The sequence below is a fragment of the Zosterops lateralis genome (assembly GCF_965231275.1).
Source record: "Zosterops lateralis genome assembly, chromosome: 2".
Lineage (NCBI taxonomy): Eukaryota > Metazoa > Chordata > Aves > Passeriformes > Zosteropidae > Zosterops > Zosterops lateralis.
Genome location: NC_139763.1, coordinates 112,568,124 through 112,586,578, shown reverse-complemented (window position 1 = coordinate 112,586,578; position 18,455 = coordinate 112,568,124). Strand labels below are relative to the sequence as shown.

The window sequence follows — 18,455 nt, the reverse complement described above, 5'->3', positions numbered from 1 at the left end:
GTGACAGAGACATGAGTTCACCCCAGTTCAACATCCTGATTAATACCACAAAACTTTCTGGGCATTGGTTTGGTATGGGAGTCCTTTCCCAACACTGCTTTCAGAGGGCTTTGAAACCATTTAATGGGGGGTTATATCAACACTACTGTGAGCTGGACTTATTTCAGTTTTCATTCAAGCGGAACTTAAAATGTCCTCTCTTTTCCCTGTTTCCGTGTAAAAGAACAGATGTTAGCAATTTATTCACAGCTAGTGGCATTAGGTACATGTAAAAGTAAAAATGTAAGATTTTCTTCTAGGATCAGGTGATTGGCTCTTGGATAAGCCCAATAAATGTTTTACAGGAGCTGTTAGCAATTTGGTTTTAGTGGTATTGATCTCTCCATGCTTTAACTTGTATGTGAATGGGTGCTGTATACAGAGTGCAGAGTGCTGAGGAGGTTTCTTGGGTGCACTCAGGTTTTTTTTGTAACAATAATCCAGATTAAAAAGTAGCTCCCCACTTTTTAATTTTTTTACTTCCCTACTAAGTAATGGCACTCTGTCATTACTTGTTCTAAGCAATACATGATGTCAGTAAAGGTGACATCAGGCTTTTATAGTAGTGGCTGGGCAAAGTGTCAAAGATTTGAAATGACAGGGAAGTTCAAAGGAATTCAAGGCCTGCCACAGTGAACTTTACTCCAAAAAAAGTGACAGATTTGGGAAGTGGAAGCAAAAAATTAATTAAAGGTCGTTTTGTTGAACTCAGTTGATTTTCATACCATCAGACATACTGCATCATTTTCTCCTTGTGACTGCATTCAAAGTGAAAAACCTCCTGAAGGCTGTCTGCTGTAAAATCTTCTGCAGTACAGCTTTGATAAGCTGCTCAGATTCATAAAGCTGAAGACACTGTTCACTCAAAATTAAGTAATGAAGCACATAAACACACACACATACTCTTAGCTGTAGTGAAAGGAAACAAAGGAAACCTAGACCTTGTGTTTAGAAGCCCTTTAAAGGATACACTATGAAAAAAAAAATCATATGGTGCATTTGCATCCTATTGGTGTGGTTATGGTATGGTTTTCTTTCTCCTGCACTGGAAATAATTGGGACACAGATATAGGCAAACTGAGCTTCACACACGAATAATGCAGGGCTTATCTGCCTCTTAGCCTCAGCACAAACTTTAAAAACCTGTGGTCTGCACTCCTGTATTTACTCATTGAAGTGATTTGTAAATAAATGAACTTCATAAAAATAAATATTTTTTTCTTTGTTTTGCAGCTGGGATATAGAGGGAATGAGGTTTAAAAACACAGAGCAAATAGGTATCTGAGTGAGGTTTGTGTGATTCTAAGCTCCATCTCTCTGCCAGAGAGGCTTTTGCAGACCCTCTCAGAATTTAGATAAGAGTCCTTGGAAAAGCTCAGATGATAATTTTATGGAAAAGTGATCCCTGGATTCGCAGTTCTCAGAACTATTTTCAAGTTCTTACAGGAAGATCCTTCTGTCAGCAGAATGATTTTTTTGTCCTAAGCTCCTTTTGCCCATCTCAGTGTCCCTAACTGCAGTTCAGTGAAACACTTAAAACCCGCCACACTGCGGGTCTTTAGTGGCATGAACCACTAGTTCCCCTCCCTCCTAAACTCCACACATGCAGTAGTCAGCAACATATGACATCACTTGCTTACTGTAAATCTGCTGATAGACAGAGAGGGAAATAGATTAAAAATCAGTCCCAACCCTCAAAGCCCAGAAACCACCCTATCTACTGAAGTCACTCAACAGGAGGAGTCATAAATTGCAGAAGCTTGACTACAGCTTTACATTCTGCTTCCTACTCACTCACTTCATTGGTGTCAGTTAGAAATCTAGCGCTCAGTTGTGTTAGAAACCTAGCATAACACTCAATTTGCCACTTTTCTGTGGCTACTACACAGCACTTGTTCTCCATCACTTCCACATGCTGAAATTTGTTTTCTTCATCTGTTTGATATACTGGGTGAAATCAGGTAAGAACCATCCACTTACTTGTGATGCAGAATCTTCGCTTTAATCAAATATTAAAAAAAATAATATTCCTTCATTTAAATTGACCAAAAGATTAAGATAAAACCTTATGAATTATGCCGAATGGAGCAGATGATTAGTAAAAAGAATTCAATAACTTTGAAACTGAGACATAAGTTTTCATTTTAAAGTAAACAGAGCCCAGCCTGATACTTTATCTCTGGCTGTACTTTGCCCAGAGACCTGCTGCTGAGGTATGTGCACTTTGAACAAAGTAGACGTAATCATGAAACAGTCATAATATACTCATGTGAGTTTCCTGGTTGCTGCTGATTTGATGGTTGCTTAAGATTTTCAAGTTGCATTTTTAAATAGCAAAATTTAGTTCAAAAAAAGACTGTGCACTTAAGATTTTCCTCTTTTTGACTGCACAAGATAATTGAAATGCTCACAAACTTGCACAGGAAAGTTGAAATTATACATTTACTTGATTAAACTGCATGTGTAACACCCAGTGGCTACATGTATGTTTTTATTGTATAGAAAAGAGTGAGTACTCCAACAAGAGTGCTGCAGAAAGGGCATCTGGGTATTGCTTCCAGTATTCAGTGAGAAACAGGAGTTTGAAAAACTTCCCCCAATGACTCCTCGCTAAACAATTCAATGTAATAAACTCATACACCTATTTGCAGAACTTATCTAATTCCACAGTAAAGACATCATCATTCTGGTTTTATTCTCTATTTACTTTTGAAAGAATAACATCTGTCATTTCACAGCCAAGAGTAAACGAGTTGCTTCCCTTCGACATTTGCCAGCTAGTAAATAGGTTTGGCAGTTAAAATAATTTCCTTCTGATAGATTTCTCACTCCCATAGAACAGACTCTGTCTGGTTTATCTCACTGTCATTCCACTGGTATTAGAAGAAGTAATTTTTATTCCTACCAATCAAAGGATTAAAAAAAAATTAAAATATTTAAAGGGATACAGAGCAATATCTTAGCATGAATCTTTTATATTTTAGGTACGAAGGAGTGAATTTTAATGATCGATGATTAAACTTGGATTTAAAGACCACATCAGGCAAAATGAGGTTTTCATGTTGTACCTTTGAAACTATAATCAAGTGACTGGTTTTTGTTTTCACTTTGTAAATTAAATTAGTGTGATGTAATTTATATTCTATTTTTATCATAATATATAAATATGTGAAAACCAGAAATCAAATGTGACATACTGTTAACATCTCAGGATCATGTCACATGTATGACATTTTACTAGATTCTTGATTACTATTTTTATTCAATTCAATTCCATTTCAGCTGAAAACTTCTCAATTTCAGAACTTCTTGGATAAGCCCAAGCAATGAAATTAGTTGCCTTCCTGTATCATTTGTTAGTTAATAACCTGTCTATTAATCTTAGTAAAAGTTACTTATAATATTATGTATTTAAATGGGAAAAACAATGGTATTTTGAAATATAATTCTGTCTTTTTCACCATGTAATAATTGTGGTTACTGTCATAACATGATGATGGGCATGAAACTTTTGTCTGGCTGATTTGCAGCACTGAGTTTCAGGTTATTTTTAATACTGTGTGACTTCAAGCCTGCTCATGTTTGGACTATATGCATTATTTTTTTGTGATGTCCAGCCCAGAGATGACCAATCTAGTCCTGGTAGATACATGGTTTGGCATTAGAGGTAATTGGTCTAGTTCCCTAAATTAGTGAATTAGTGTCTTTAGTGCCTTTACTGAATCTTTACTGCATCTTGAATGTTGTAATTAACATTGTTTAGCTTTGCTTAGACCTATAGTATTGAATACATACTTCAGATACCTTGTAAGCCACCCATGCTTGCCTTTTGCAGTTTTAAGAAGGGGTGCAGGCTTACTGTCCATCTCAAGTGGGGTGGGTTTGGTCCTGCCTGTGAGCTGTTCCCTGGGAAGAGGAGAGGGGCTGGAGCTGCTTCTCTTATGACTCAAAAAAATCTGAGAAATTCAGGTTATCTTTTTATATTATTTTTAAGGAACTAAGAAGACATTATTCCTTTTCTCACTTTTGGTTTCTTGAAAGTGACTTGCTTTGCAAAGATTTTAATGTCAGAAGAGCTGAGAAAGGTGCCATCAAGCACCAGAGAGACAAAAGTCTTGTGTAAAGTAATGTAACCCACTAGAAGTCAAGAGATGGGCCAAAAACCTTGGCCAAAAAATCAACTAATGTCATAGCAAAGGTGAAGAGGCCATAGCAGAAGAACTGTGACAGGTGTTGGTATTCTACCCAGAGTCCTGAAGTGCTTTATCCACAAAATGTGACCTCAGCAGCCAAAAGATATCTTTAAAGTGTGAACTTTGTATGTTGATAACTGTTGACCTGCCTAACCTGGTACACCCTAACTGTCCAAGTACAGACAGAAATGTTAAATCCTACTGTTTGTCTTGAGCCATTATGTACACTGACCTTAATTATTATTTTTTCAAATTCAGAGCAAAATTGTTTGTTTCTTCCACCTTTGTTTCTTGGTAATGGTGCCGTTACGGTGATCCAAAGCTAGGAAAGGGTTCTGGATTATTTCTGTTTTGTCAGGCATCTATTTCTTGCTGCCAGATCAAACAAATAAGGCCTAAGGGTTGGCAGCACTGCCACCCTGGCCCAAAGAGGAAGAAACAACCACAACCTTCCTGTTTATATAGCACACGGTTCTTGTGAAAAAATTCTGAGAACCTGCCTTTGATGGAGAAATTAAGAATCTTATCAACACTGACTACTAATTAGTAGTTATAAGGAGAAAAGACATGGTTCAGGGAAAATTAGGATAATTTCACATTTGAAGGGTTCAGAGGAGCATAGTGGTATCTGCAGAGTCATTACTTAAACTGTGGCTCCTTGTTCAGTGCAGGTTTTGACATCTCTTTCCAAAGGTCGAGAGTAAAGGAAATGGAAGTTCTCCACTTTCAGCAAAAAAAAAAAGATATAGAAAGAAAAATGAAGGGGTGGTATTTCAGATAGCCCAGCTCATCAAATGACTGTCTTAAAATTTTCATCTTTTTCAGATGAGGAACAAAAATGTCCCGAATTTACAGACCTTAACATAGGCAATGCTTTGTCTGGAACAGAGCTCCATGTTCAGCTACTCCTATACACAAGGGGAAATCATGATTGTGCTGAGAAACTCGTTGAACACAACGTGTCTGCATCTGAGTACCTGAATAAAACCAAGAAAATTGTCTTTGTCATTCATGGCTTCAGGCCAACGGGATCTCCTCCAGCATGGCTGGGCGACATGAAGAAGCTTTTACTGTCTTCAGAGGATATTAATCTCATTATAGTTGATTGGAATCGTGGTGCTACCACTTGGAATTACAAAGCTGCTGTGGAAAACTGCAGAAAAGTTGCAGAAATACTGAAGAAATATGTTGACCAGATGCTGGTAAGGCAGAGCGTTGCATCTGTTCTGAATAAGTGTAAAGAGCATGCTTTGAGTGGGAATGGATATTTAAAATATATCTATAGAGAAGTCCAGTGAACAGCATCAAATCACATTTCTTTATAGAGGTAGTACTAACTTTACATGCAGTTATTATTGCATATATTTAACTTCGCCCGAGTTCTTATTTCCAATTCACTAAAATGTGCCTGAATGTGCATCTGGTTTCTTGAACCAGCTGGAAGTTTCAGTTCTGGAAAGAGTGGATTCAGCAGTGGGGAAGTGAAGGGAGAGGTGTTCAAATAGTATGCAGTGGAAACATTTTGCAAAGGCATTGCACTACTCTTTTTACTAATTATCTACTATAAATAATAGTTTTAAATGGGAATTAAACCACTGGCAAACATATAAATATTAATTCCAAAATGGTATAAAGTTCTTGTCTCTAGAGGCACTTGGTGTAACAACAGTTGATGCCAGTGGTCTTAACTGGGCTTTAGATTTATTGCTTGATCAAATGAACAAAACATGTCATGATGTTATTTATGCCATTGTCTGATTTGTCACTTAAATTTTTGTCTTTCCTCACCACTTATTTCTCAGCCATTCTCAGAAATTTTGAATGCTGTGCAGTAAAAAAATATTAACGTGGAATTTTAGAAAAACATCCAACATTTTGAGAAATGCTGAGGTGAAAGGAGAGAAAGGCTATCAGAATATGTCCTCTGGGACTGAATACAGTGCTAGCAATTTGCAGTTGTGCCAGTATATTTATTGTTATGGAATAAAAAATAATTAAATAGAAGTCCATTAAATAGACTATAAGAAGAGTCTCCAAGTTAATTGCTGTTTACAGATCAAACAGTGACAGTGTGAGTCCTGCAAGGGGTGGGAGAAGGAATTTCATCATTTCTACACTTTAACTAATACAGAATTGCAAACTGAAAGGAACTTCATAATATCTTTTTTTTTTTCTTTTTGTAGAGCTAGAAAGTTAGAAATATAACTAAAACTACTGATGAAAAGTGAAAACTAAATCAGCTTACTGATTTCTGTTCTGTTAATTCTGTGTGTGACTGGCTTTGGTGTTTTTTTTCCCCTGATAGGTGGGTGGAGCTTCTCTTGACTCTATGCACATGATTGGCGTTAGTCTTGGTGCTCATGTAGCTGGTTTTCTTGGTCAGAAGTATAATGGCAAATTTGGCAGAATTACAGGTATGGCTTTTAATCCCAGTGCACATGTTCTATTGTACCTTGTATTGTTGTCAGAACACTGAGACATCAATAAATGAGAATTGAATATTTAATGACATACATTAGGAAAAATATAGCCCTGATAGCAGTTCAGGAAATTGGGCAAGTCTGCCTTCAGGACATAAATCGCAGATTAAATTTTCCAACCTGGTTACCTTCTAGTCTCTCAAATGAAAATTGAGTGCCACATCTAAATGCCACTTAAGTTAAATGATATGCTACCTGAGTGTCTGACTAGTTGTGTTCTGGAGGTGAGAGCAGTTATATTGTGCATTTTGGTTTTATGAAGTGTATAATAGGTACAGTATTTTCTGGGGAGAAGGACAAAACAAATTCTCCTGATTTGATCCCTGATGCTGTTGGCTTATTGATCTGAATAAATGGGAGATGGAAAGTTATGGAAAGAGAGAAATTCATAGATATGGGTTGATCAGTCTTGGGGTAGGAATCTTTGCTTTTCTTAGCAAGTTGAAGAGAAAAAAAATACGGAGTTTTTTTAATCTTTATACCAAGAACATGAAGAATCATTGGTGAATAATGCTCAGATGTTGCTCTTTTCTATATCTGTAGAGGTTATGATGCAAATGTTGTTTTTATTCAGGTCTGGATGCAGCAGGCCCTTCATTCACTGGAGAGCCACCAGAGAACAGACTGGATCCTACTGATGCACAGTTTGTGGATGTGATCCATTCAGACACTGATGGTAATAACATAGCCTTGACTTGCCCATTTCAGCTTGAGGAAAGGCAGGAGAGCAAAGGAGGAGGGATCAGCCATTTCAGTAACATTCAAATAGTGGAATGTTCTTCTGCTGTGCAAGTCGGTATGAACACAGAAGTTGTAAGCACATGGTTAGCACTGAATTAATCCCTCCTGAGACAGTCAGGCTCTGCTGTATCAACTTAGTACACCAGAGAGACACTGCTTAAAATATCAAATCATGTTACTGTAAGGTTAAAAAGAAGAACATTGTAAAGTCTGCTTCATCTATGCTTTAATGTCTGGTTTCATTTTTTCCTCAAAACCATAAGTAAACCTTTAATAACACTATTGTCCCATTATTTGCATAGTTTCATATCAGTTTCTTTAACAATATTAAAATTTAAGCATTTTCCTATACAAATTTATATGCTGCAAAATGCCAGTTTTTGCAATGTTCTCATTATATAAATGAAGGTGTGGTAAAAAGTAGGTCAGATTGAATTAACTCTTACTCATGGAATTTTGCTTACTTTTATAGGACAGATACAGATTTTCCTACTTTGATTTACTGCTAATATTAGTGTACTTTAGAATCCAAGGTCCTGCAAATAATGGAAGATTTTACTCTAATGAAAATTGCACTGGGAAAGAATTTTGGTTTCTGGAGAGAAAATGAATTTCATAAATTTATTTATGTAAATGATATCTCAGTTACAGCTGTTTCTGTTTTTTCCCTTTTGCAGCAGCAGGAATTTTACACAATTTTGTATACATTTGTGTACAACATTTTACATATTTTTCTTAAAAAGAAAAAATCCTTGAATTTTACCTCATGCTATGACCCTAATTTACAGTACAAAAAGAATGGTATAATTGCAAACATTTTCTTTAAGATCTCCATGATTTTTGCAGTGAATGTGTTGATAAATAATTGCCTTCATAATTCTGTTTCTGGGGTTTTTTTTTCATTCATGATGTTTTTACTTTAGCACTAGGTTACAAGAAGCCTTTAGGAACCATTGATTTCTATCCAAATGGAGGAATGGATCAGCCTGGTTGTCCAAAAACTTTTTTCAGTGGTAAACAAAAATCTTTTTATTTAATAAGAAGAAAAGTTTGAGATCAAATCAAATAAGTTAAATTGAGTCTGCAACTTAGTCAGTAATATGGAACCTGAGACTGTATTCTTTATTTTTATCCCTATGCAACAAAAGAAAAATAAGATATTTGAAAATAGTCTTGCTATAACATACATATCCCATCATATCATTAATATTGGCATGATGGAATTATGTTGTTGTACTATATATACTACCTGAATATACTGATCATTATTTTTTCCCATGGTTATATGGGTCCAGGTATGGGGGAAGGTGTTTGTGTCCCAGTGGTTTGGGCAGGATCTATATCATAGAGGGCAAGGCTTCCATGTCTCTACTGTGTTTTAGGTTCCTCCTGGCTGGCAATGATGAACTGGGTTTTGGTGTTGGACATATCTTTTAGGCTCTAGGACAAAAAGAGTTTTATGAAATGATCTTTTGGTTCAGAATTTTGATTATTTCAACTTCCATGAGTGTTAGGTAACGTTGCTGGCAATTATTTTTGTTTAGTCTTTTGGATATGTGTGTTTCTGTCAGTGTTTCCCATTACTAATCTGCACAGTGCTGCCAGCAGTTAGAGCTGCTGCAAAGGTATAAGGATTTCACTTGTGTATCTGTGACTGTGGGAGAATCCCTTAAGCCAGCATGATCGTCATCTCTGCAATTCCCAAAGTTTGTTTTGTCAGGAAAGGAAGGAATTTATTATCTCAGAAAACTAGAGAGAAGAATCTCTGAAGTGTTCCTCGTGGTAAACTCTTTTTGGCCAAAAACATCTGTCACTGTCAGAGAGTGACAAGTTTCATCAAGAAGTTGTGGATGTACCACAGGATGAGCCCTGAAAGTGTTCAAGGCCAGGTTGGATAGAGCTCTGAGCAACCTGGTGTAGTGGAAGGTGTCCCTGCCCAAGGCAGAGGGATTGGAACAAGATGATATTTAAAGTCTCTTCCTTAAATCATTCTATGATTCTACTTATTCAACCTCTTTTTTTTTTTTCATTAATAAAAATTATTAGGTATTAATTTAATTTTTTTTCTTCCCTGAAGGAGTTCAGTATTTTAAATGTGACCATCAGAGAGCTGTCTTCCTCTTCTTATCATCTTTGAAAAGCAAGTGTGACATAATAACATATCCTTGTGGCTCTTATTTGGATTACAAGAGAGGAAAATGTGTTGATTGTGATGCTTTCCAGCCAATGTCCTGCCCAGTACTGGGTAAGTGTTGTGACATCTGTTCTGGACTGGGTGAGATTTCCTGGGAAGTTAAATTAGTTTAAAGTTCATGGGTTTGTCTGCTTTATGGTTATCTCTGTTAGGCACAGGTGCTGAATGTTCCTACTCTTTGGTCTTTATACTTTCCAGTCTGGAATGGATTCAGTGTTTCCCCTTTCTAGAGAGAAACTGCTTGTGCTTTTAGTTCATCACTTCAGGCTTTAAGAGTGTCTTATGATCCCTAGAGGACCTGTGGTTTTTATTTAAGAGTAATAATGTTTAAAGCAACTTCATGGTTTCTTTCGCTCTTCCTTTGGAATCAAGCTTTTATTTGCAGGGGATTTTAATTGTTTGGGGAGTTTGTTGCTTTTTTTGGGAGGATCTGGGCACTGATTGAAAATAGTTGAGCATTTCCTCATTGGCAGGGTTTTCTTAAGAATGAATTTTTAAAAATACATAATTAGAAGTTAAATTTAAATTTGCATATTTTCTTTTTTTTGCACCCTTTAGGCTGGAATGTGCATGCTACATTAGTTGGATCAGGTTAGAAGAAAAAGATAGATAGATAGATAGATAGATAGATAGATAGATAGATAGATAGATAGAAAAAGATAGATAGACCTGTGTGCTATTTTATAAAAAATCCCAACCATAACGAGCTTTTATAGTGGGACAGAAAGACTCCAGGACTTCCCCAGCATGGTTATTAGCCATGCCTGGTGCACTTGCACAGAATGCCTAAGGTAGATGTGGAGGAATATTTCTCCAGTGTGTCGCTAAAGGACATGAATGAACTACACTCACTTGTCAAGTTGAGAAGAAAAGAAAGAGCTTTATTTTTGGATTCAAGGTTTAAATAGAGTTTGGATTTTGACCAGGGACTAGGGGGACGAGGTTGACACCTCTCCGACCTCACTGATCAAACCAGCAATCCATCAATTTGTCCTTCCCCCTGGAAGGAATGTATCACTCTTTGTTTTTCTTACAATTTGTGAAAAAGCTCTAGTCTAAGAATGAAAACGTCAAAAGGCTGAAAAATCAGGGCAGCACCAGTGGAGAAGCAGCATCCTTCTGCATCCATCTTTCCTGCTTCCTGCTTTGCAGTGGCAGCTCTGCAGCCTGGAATTAGCCCTCCTTGTCCAGTCTATGTAGAGAGACTAACAGGGAGAGAGCAGGATCATCCATTCTAGAAACCAGCACTGTTATCAAGCCCTAAAGACAATAATCATGGAATTGCATGAATTTCTTTCTATGTTAATTCCATGAGCTTAGGGAGATGGCAGAGTATTTTATTAAACAGTATCTGCAAACAGTATCTACAAAACAATTTAAAAATATTTAGTGATTTAAAAGAAAGAAAGGAGAGCTATTCTGTAAGTGCTCTCTGCAAACATGTGGGCTACGTCTTTGTTTTTATTACCTCTGCACGATTTTGTAAGCACTACTTTTTGGAGTTAGTCTCTAGACTAAAGAGGTAACTATTACATTATGCAATTTAAGTGATACTAATGTAATATTAGAGGAGTTAAATACTTGATTACTACAGTCTGTTATACTCAGAGGATTTCTTCCTTTTTCTAGTCAATTTTATTTCTTAGAGGATATTTAAGAAAATTAAAGGCAAATTTGTCACTTTGTGAGATTCTTTTGTGAAAGTATGTGTGTATCATGATTTTGCTAAATGTCTGAAATGAAATATTTAAACTTTGGATTTCAGGTTATCATGCTGATAGATGGAAAAAGATGTTGATACCATATCGTTCACCAAAAAGAGCTTACTTTGATACCTCAGACAAAGACCCCTTCTGCAGTGAGTGACTAAATACATACATATAACCTCTTCATAAAATTTATGACTGCTATTTTTTAGCTGATCTGGAGTGAAAACATGTTAAAAGCAGCAAGCTAGTGTTAGCCACTGTGTAAAATGATGTAAGAAACCATGAACTAAGGGTCAGTTCACAGACCTGGAGGAAGAAGAAAAATGATGGTGGCAGAAGAAAGAGTAGTACTGTGTGAACTGGGAAAGAAATGTAACTTTAAATGTAATGGGATGGACTGCCAAGAGGAAGAAGGAAGCCCAAAAAAGAGAATCAAGACGGAGGGCAAAACTTGGATTGATGGAACTGCTTAAATGGGATTGATGCTACCATTTTCAGAGAGCAGGGAAGGGAAGTGAGGCAGCCCTGGGTGGGGGACAAAAAAAGAGACATCTCTATGTTCCACCTGAGGACAAGATCACCCTACAGTCAACTAAAGCTACTCCATGTGTCCCCAGGAGTAAAATATTGAAGGGAAAATTCAGCTGGCTACTTCAGGGTCATACTCTGTGGCAATGAGCTCTCATGACATGGGCTTCAGCTGCAAGAGTTCAGATAGCTACCTACCCATGTAGGCCCATCCTAGATTCTCATCCAATTTCTGTTGTATTAAAAAACTTTAGCACCCTGAGCAAGTACAACACACACTTCTAATTAGTTATTCTTACAGGGAATTCATGCGAAATTAGCTTTTCCCATTAATTTTTGTCCATCATCGTAACAAGTTTTGTGACCAGGGACACATGGTCCTAGTCATGCTTGCTGACATCATCGTGTCTTCCAAAGGATTGAGGAGAGCTGAAAGAAATGATGGATTTTACATATTTTTTTTAAACCTAAAATTAAATAAAAAACTCCTCTTCCCAGTGTTTTTCAGCTCCAAACCTGTTACTGCTGTTCTCTCCTGGCCCTCTCTGGTGGTGGTAGAAAAAAGGGGAAACGAGGAAGACACGTGGAGCAGAATAAGAAATATTGTAATAACAGTATAAAGTTAGAGGAAAACACGCAAAATCAAGAAGAAATATATGCAAAGCCAGGAAGCAAAACAAACCAGCCCAAAAAGCAGTGTATTTATTAATTAAAGTCTTAATTATTAGATATTCAGAAGCCTGAGGAAACAGAAATGAACAAGAGGTATTAAAAAGAAAGGAAATTGTAAACTTGAGCAAGACAAGCCTCATAAGAGGCCTGGTCTTTTAGGAGAGAATGATAATATGCCAAAAAATAAAGTTTTACTTGGTGTCCTGACTGGAAGCAGTAAAGGTGTGTGGTTGCAATACTTGTGATGGCTACAGAAGGCCAGGTCAGGGTTTCTAAGGGCACAAGGCAGGACAGCAGCAGGTCAGCTTTTTATTCTCCTTTGAACTGGTATTGTAAAAATAAAGAGTCACTATTCCTATCATCCACCAGTGAATGCATTTAACAGTGTGGTAACACCAGCTGTTTCCTCTTGAAGTCATTCTTTAACTCTAATGATTTCCTGTTTCTTCCTGCAGTGTATAACTATTTACTGGACATTACTACCTGGAATAAAAGCATCAGGAGAGGTTTCATTACAGTTAAATTAATAGACTATGCTGGAAACACAGTAGAGTCACAGATGAATAGGTATGTTGTTCTTTGTCTTTAAATCTTTTTAAAATCACTTTATAGGAATAATTATCTGGGTTTTCTAAACCTCTTAACTTGTTAGCTTGTGAGTTGAAAAAGTACCCTGAGTTTGTTAAGACTTGGCCATGGCACTGTTTGCTGGATGTGGCTCAGTGTCAGGGGCAATGGCCTCACACTGAAATGATCCTTTCCCAGTTGGGAAAGGATCCCAGTACCTGGGATTGTTGCTGGTTTGAATCCTGTCCTAGCTGTCCTCGTTCTGAATGCTCCAAGTACATTCAGATATATCTCACAAGACTTCCAAGTTTTATAACAATGCTTAGCAATAGTGAATATTACTCAGCTAACAGAAGCCTGACTAAATATTTTTTCTTTAGTGAAGCTTCAACATTTCAGCAATATAAAAGAGTCAAAATACTGACTGGATTTCACCAAGACATCGAAAAAATTGCAAAAATTTCCTTGACCTTTTCTACAAAGAATTTAATAGGCCCGAAACACAAGCTTAGGATTCTTCAGATGAAGCTGAAATCTCTCAATAATCCAAAAAGGTGAGTGTTTGTCATGCATCATAGCTGGGTATCAACTAAGATGCTCAGGATGTTTTCTCAGTAACCTGTATTTCCCTGCTTTTTTTTTTTTTTTTTTTTTTTTTTTAATTGCATATTCCTAAGTGTATGAATATTCTTCCATCCTCCTGGTAATCAAATTTGTCATGTGGAAGAGCTGCTGTGTACATTAACATTTAGTACATGGAGGTGTCACTCGTGCTGTGTGTCACTTGCTTTCAAGGACCAGCCTGACTTATACCTGCATGGTCAGTTTCTCCTCCATAAGATAAATTTTATCAAGTACTTTTATGATTTCCTCATTTGTCTGTACACAGCTTTTCACACTCAAGTGTGAAATGGAGCACTTTCAAAAACATGTGTGACTGGAAGAGGTTTTTTGGAAGTTAAAAAGTTCTAAGTTCAGAACACAGTTTGTGTCTGCTTACAGTTAAAATTAAATAATCTGGGTTTTTTGGTTTTGTTTTTGTTTTGCTTTGGTTTTTTTGTAATTGAGTGTAATTACTAATCTTTCATTAATTCTGGTTTAAAATATTTCAGCAATATTACCATATGTTCATTTTTTAAATCTCCAAATTTACTTGTACGGTAACACTAGCAATTAAATTTTGCATTTGCATCTTGTGAAAGGAACATATTACATGGAATGGGTAAGAAATATCCAGGAGTAGCAAGAGTACTTTATTTGAGACTTGTTAATTTGTTTCTTATTAATGGCAGACTCAAGAAAGTGAGAATTTAAAATAAAAACCTAAAAATGCTTATCAAATAAGTAATTTCAAATGAGTGAGAATAGTATTACAATACTTAGTAAGTCTTAAGCCAATATATTTTATTAACTTGAGATGTAACATTTGAGGATTTCTTATATGGTGTATGATATTAGCCTAGTAGGAATTGGGTATGATACTTTGTAAAAATCATGAAATCGTATTAAATTAATGTACTATTTTAGACTTACTGAGAAAGAGGAGGAGATGGATGGGAGAGACTTAGGAAGAAACAAAACACTCAGTAATCAAAATAGTACCCCAGAATGCACATACATTTGACTTTATTAACTTGTTGAAAATCATAAGTCTGAAGCTCTCAGGTGAAAATGGCACAATTTCATTTGAAAGCCTTTGGTGAGAGAGGGTGAAAAGTTTGGAATCATTTTCCAATTTTTTTCTCAACCCAGTGGTGATAAATTAGAAGATATATTTTGTGTAAGCCTGTCAGCACTTTGAAATTTCTTAGATAATGATCTAGCAAGGAAACAAGAAAGATTTTCAGTGAATAGCCCTTACAGGGTTTGAGTTTTCATTCCTGTTAGTCTGACTCTTGTTAGCTTAAAAGTAAGATGCACTTGATGTGCTTTAATATAGGATCCACTAAAGCCCTTCATGTGGAGCCTCATCACACTCTAGCTGTAGAGGCATGTTAGATACTTTCAGAGAACAGTGAAGAATACTGCATTGAATCAGCATGTGCAGGTAATTTAAATGCAGGTGTTACCACACTGTTGGTTGGTATAATTACCTAATTGCTCATTATAATTATAGCGACCTATATTTACCTTATTTACATATAATTACAACAATTACTTGAATACAGGATCATCAACTAGAAACTACATTTAAAAAATTTAAATTATTCACAACAAAGTAGTAGATAAAAACCAGGGGACAGATGCAGGGATAAAAGACAATGAGAGTCTCAGTCTCCACAGGTCTGGGTTAATTGCAAACTGTGGAAGTTTGGGGACTATCACAGACAATTGTCTGCTGTGCTGGTCCACTATTCACACAGGTGGTGTATGAATATGAGAGTGCTGAAAGGTACACATAATTTTCGTACTGTTGATCCCTGAGATAAATAATTTCTGCCCACCCATAAAACCAGAAAGCTTTGCTAACTTGTGCATGTCCAGGTGTCAGTTACTCAAAAAGCTTGTGAACCTGTCAGGGAATTCAAACTCAGTTAAAAAGGAAGGTGAATGTCTCAAAGATACCTAGCCCAGGCACATCTGGGGTTTTTTTCACCACAACAAGAACAGAGATAATATAAAGAAGACCTTGCAAATACCTCTTCTGAACAAGTGTGGAGTGCCCATACTTTTTAGTAGACAGCCGAGGAGCCATTTGGGTTGAGGGGTTAAGAAAACCTCACCTAACAAAAAACATTTTTTGTGTTCTACTCCTTGGTGAACCTGCTCCATGCTCAGGGCTACTCTCCTGTGATGTACTCCTGTTACTCAGCAATCACAAACTGAGATGGATTGCACTTCAAATGAGATAAAATATGTTGGAAAACATAAGCTTTTATTTTTAGAATTCAGCATTATGGTTTCGCTGGGTATTGTGCCCCCTGTGGTTAGACATAAATAATACTACAAAAATACTATCATGATGAAACATTGAATTCAAATCAAAACAAATTGGTGATGAAATTCTATGCTTTGGATTGTAGAGAACACTAGAATTTGTCTTGATCTTTTTAGTCATACAATTACTGTCATAACTTTGTGGAGACCTTAAAAGGTGCCATTCTTAAGTAGAAATCTGACAGTCCTTTCACATACAGATAGGTGGACCTTTAACTGTTTGGAAATCTCATAACAATGGGAGTCAATAGAAATGCCTGGTGTGCTGTTCTCTCCTTTTGCTGTTTCACTGTATTCCACATCCCAGGCTGAAGTGAATTGTGTGGTATAGCCACATCTGTGAGTTCAGAGCAGTAAAGAAGATAATTTTAAATAAAATAAGTCTCGTAGCTTGTATGCTATGGAGGTGCTATCAGAGGGTGTGTCCATCATTTGCCTGTTCTAACCAGATCTCCCCATACATTACAACAGTGCATGAAGACCAGGACTGTGTCCTGCTTCTGCCCTAAAAATCAGACCACTTATGCTGACCTCAAAAAGCCCATTTTTCATGTGTATGTGGCTCCCTTTGTGACCTCTTCATGTGTTCATGTAGTACTAGTCAGCTGTGAGTTTTCTAGGTCTTCAGAAGCCAAATTGCTCTCTTGCATTAAAATTTCTTTCACATGCAGTCATGGCAAGTGAAAGAGAAAATATTATGATGTGATTCTTTCCTTTCTTATGTAAAATAAAAGCAGAGAAATTTTTCCACCTAGAGAATGCAAAATAAATTATTCAGGCCCTATGTTAACAAGAATTGTGCAAATTTTGGGCCATGCTGCTAAAGAGGTGATTTGAATGCAGATTGATAGGTGTAATGGATGAAATGCTGCATCTTTGTACTTCAGACCAGTGTGATACCCTGATACCCTTCTTTGCACCATCCAGCTGATGTTTGGTTGTTTTTAAGTCTGTCAAAGCTACTCTAAGAATGCATGAACTAGTGTATAAACTTAGACAAGGAGACACTTCTTGTCCTGAGTACTGTCTCTGAGAGCTGGTAAATACTGGAGGCTTAATTACTGGATTATTTTTCCAAAAAGTTAAAGTTAAGTTTTCCAAAAGTTAAGTTTTCCAAAAAGTTAAAAGTTAAAGTTAACTTTTTCTGTTGTGATTTTTTTTTCTGCTTTTGTAGGCTACAGCTGTGCAGATATGATTTTGTACTGATGGAGAGCATTGAACTGACCTTCAAACCTATCCCTTGCTCTGAGAGGGGGACATGAAAAAAGAGCTACTACTAACCTAATTTCTCTCTGAGCATTGACATTTTGATGCTTCCTCAGGATAAAGGCTGCAATGAGAAAGGAAATAAGATAAGCTAGATTTATTTTTCAAGAGTCCACCTGATAATATGCATTACTTGCTCTGAGTGCCTTAGGCTGAAATTAATTGAAAAGTTCAGACATGTATGTGCTTGGAAAATGATTTGAGTAAAGTAAATGTATCATGTTGGAGAACATGCAGTGGTCTGTTCATTACTATTTGTTAGCAATGAAGCAACTACTGAATTAAATATGAATTATCTGCATAATCCTGGCACGCTATTTGTCATATGTATATTTAAATATTTATTATTTGTAATGGCTTTTACATGGAAACATAATGATCTATCTACTAAGTGAATTTAATATACTGTGCCTGTGATCTACAGATCTAATACACAACAGTTTTGCTGTGCTGTGTTCATTGGATAAATAAATTCACATTTTCTCTTTATATAACGTCTCAGTATAAGAAGTGGAACAATAATATTTGTGAGCACATTTGTAAATTTTCCAGTTTAAATCTGTTGTCTTTATGCTCATCATAGATTAATGCTATTGCATTCAGATTTTTTTTATTTTTATAAACACTGTGAAAAGGGTACTGTTGTTTCAGGTACATAACCTAATGTCTATTCTGAGGAGAAAAATTTAGAAGTGAAATAAATGTTTTTTCATTTTATTTCTGTTTGGGCCTCTTGGAATAAGAGCTGCTGCACGGGTTGAGATTGATGAGAGCTTTCTACCTATTGGGATGTGAGAGAGAATAAATTGTATAAAAAGATTACCTCCTCCAATTCAGAAAAAAATGTTTTCTTGTCCCAATCTGCCTTTCCTGATGAAACTGTTTGGAGAATAGATGGGTGCATTTTTGTTCTGTAAGGCTGTTTTATGTGTTTCATGCTGGTTTCTCATGCAAATCCATCCTATGCACGTTATCCATGTCCTTTCTTTCCTATGCCCCCTCTGTCCCTACACTTGACGGCAATGCTTGGTTGAACCTTTTAACCAATTCCATTTGAATGTCAGTGGAGTGGGATGTCCAAAAGCTGTGAATTCTATGTTTTGTTGCCAGTCAGAAGCTGGGTTGTAAG

At 36.5% G+C, this 18,455-nt stretch overlaps 1 protein-coding gene across 1 annotated transcript; it reads left to right on the top strand.

Moving 5' to 3' along the window:
- Window positions 1-1,713: 1,713 nt before the first annotated feature.
- LIPI (lipase I) lies at window positions 1,714-17,966 on the top strand. Its single transcript, XM_083855153.1, has 10 exons — window positions 1,714-2,000; window positions 5,058-5,434; window positions 6,538-6,646; window positions 7,287-7,388; window positions 8,377-8,466; window positions 9,531-9,698; window positions 11,413-11,505; window positions 13,012-13,123; window positions 13,504-13,677; window positions 17,235-17,966. The coding sequence occupies exons 1-10, from the start codon at window positions 1,952-1,954 to the stop codon at window positions 17,320-17,322; spliced, it is 1,362 nt and encodes a 453-aa protein (XP_083711279.1). The 5' UTR covers window positions 1,714-1,951; the 3' UTR covers window positions 17,323-17,966.
- Window positions 17,967-18,455: the final 489 nt, after the last annotated feature.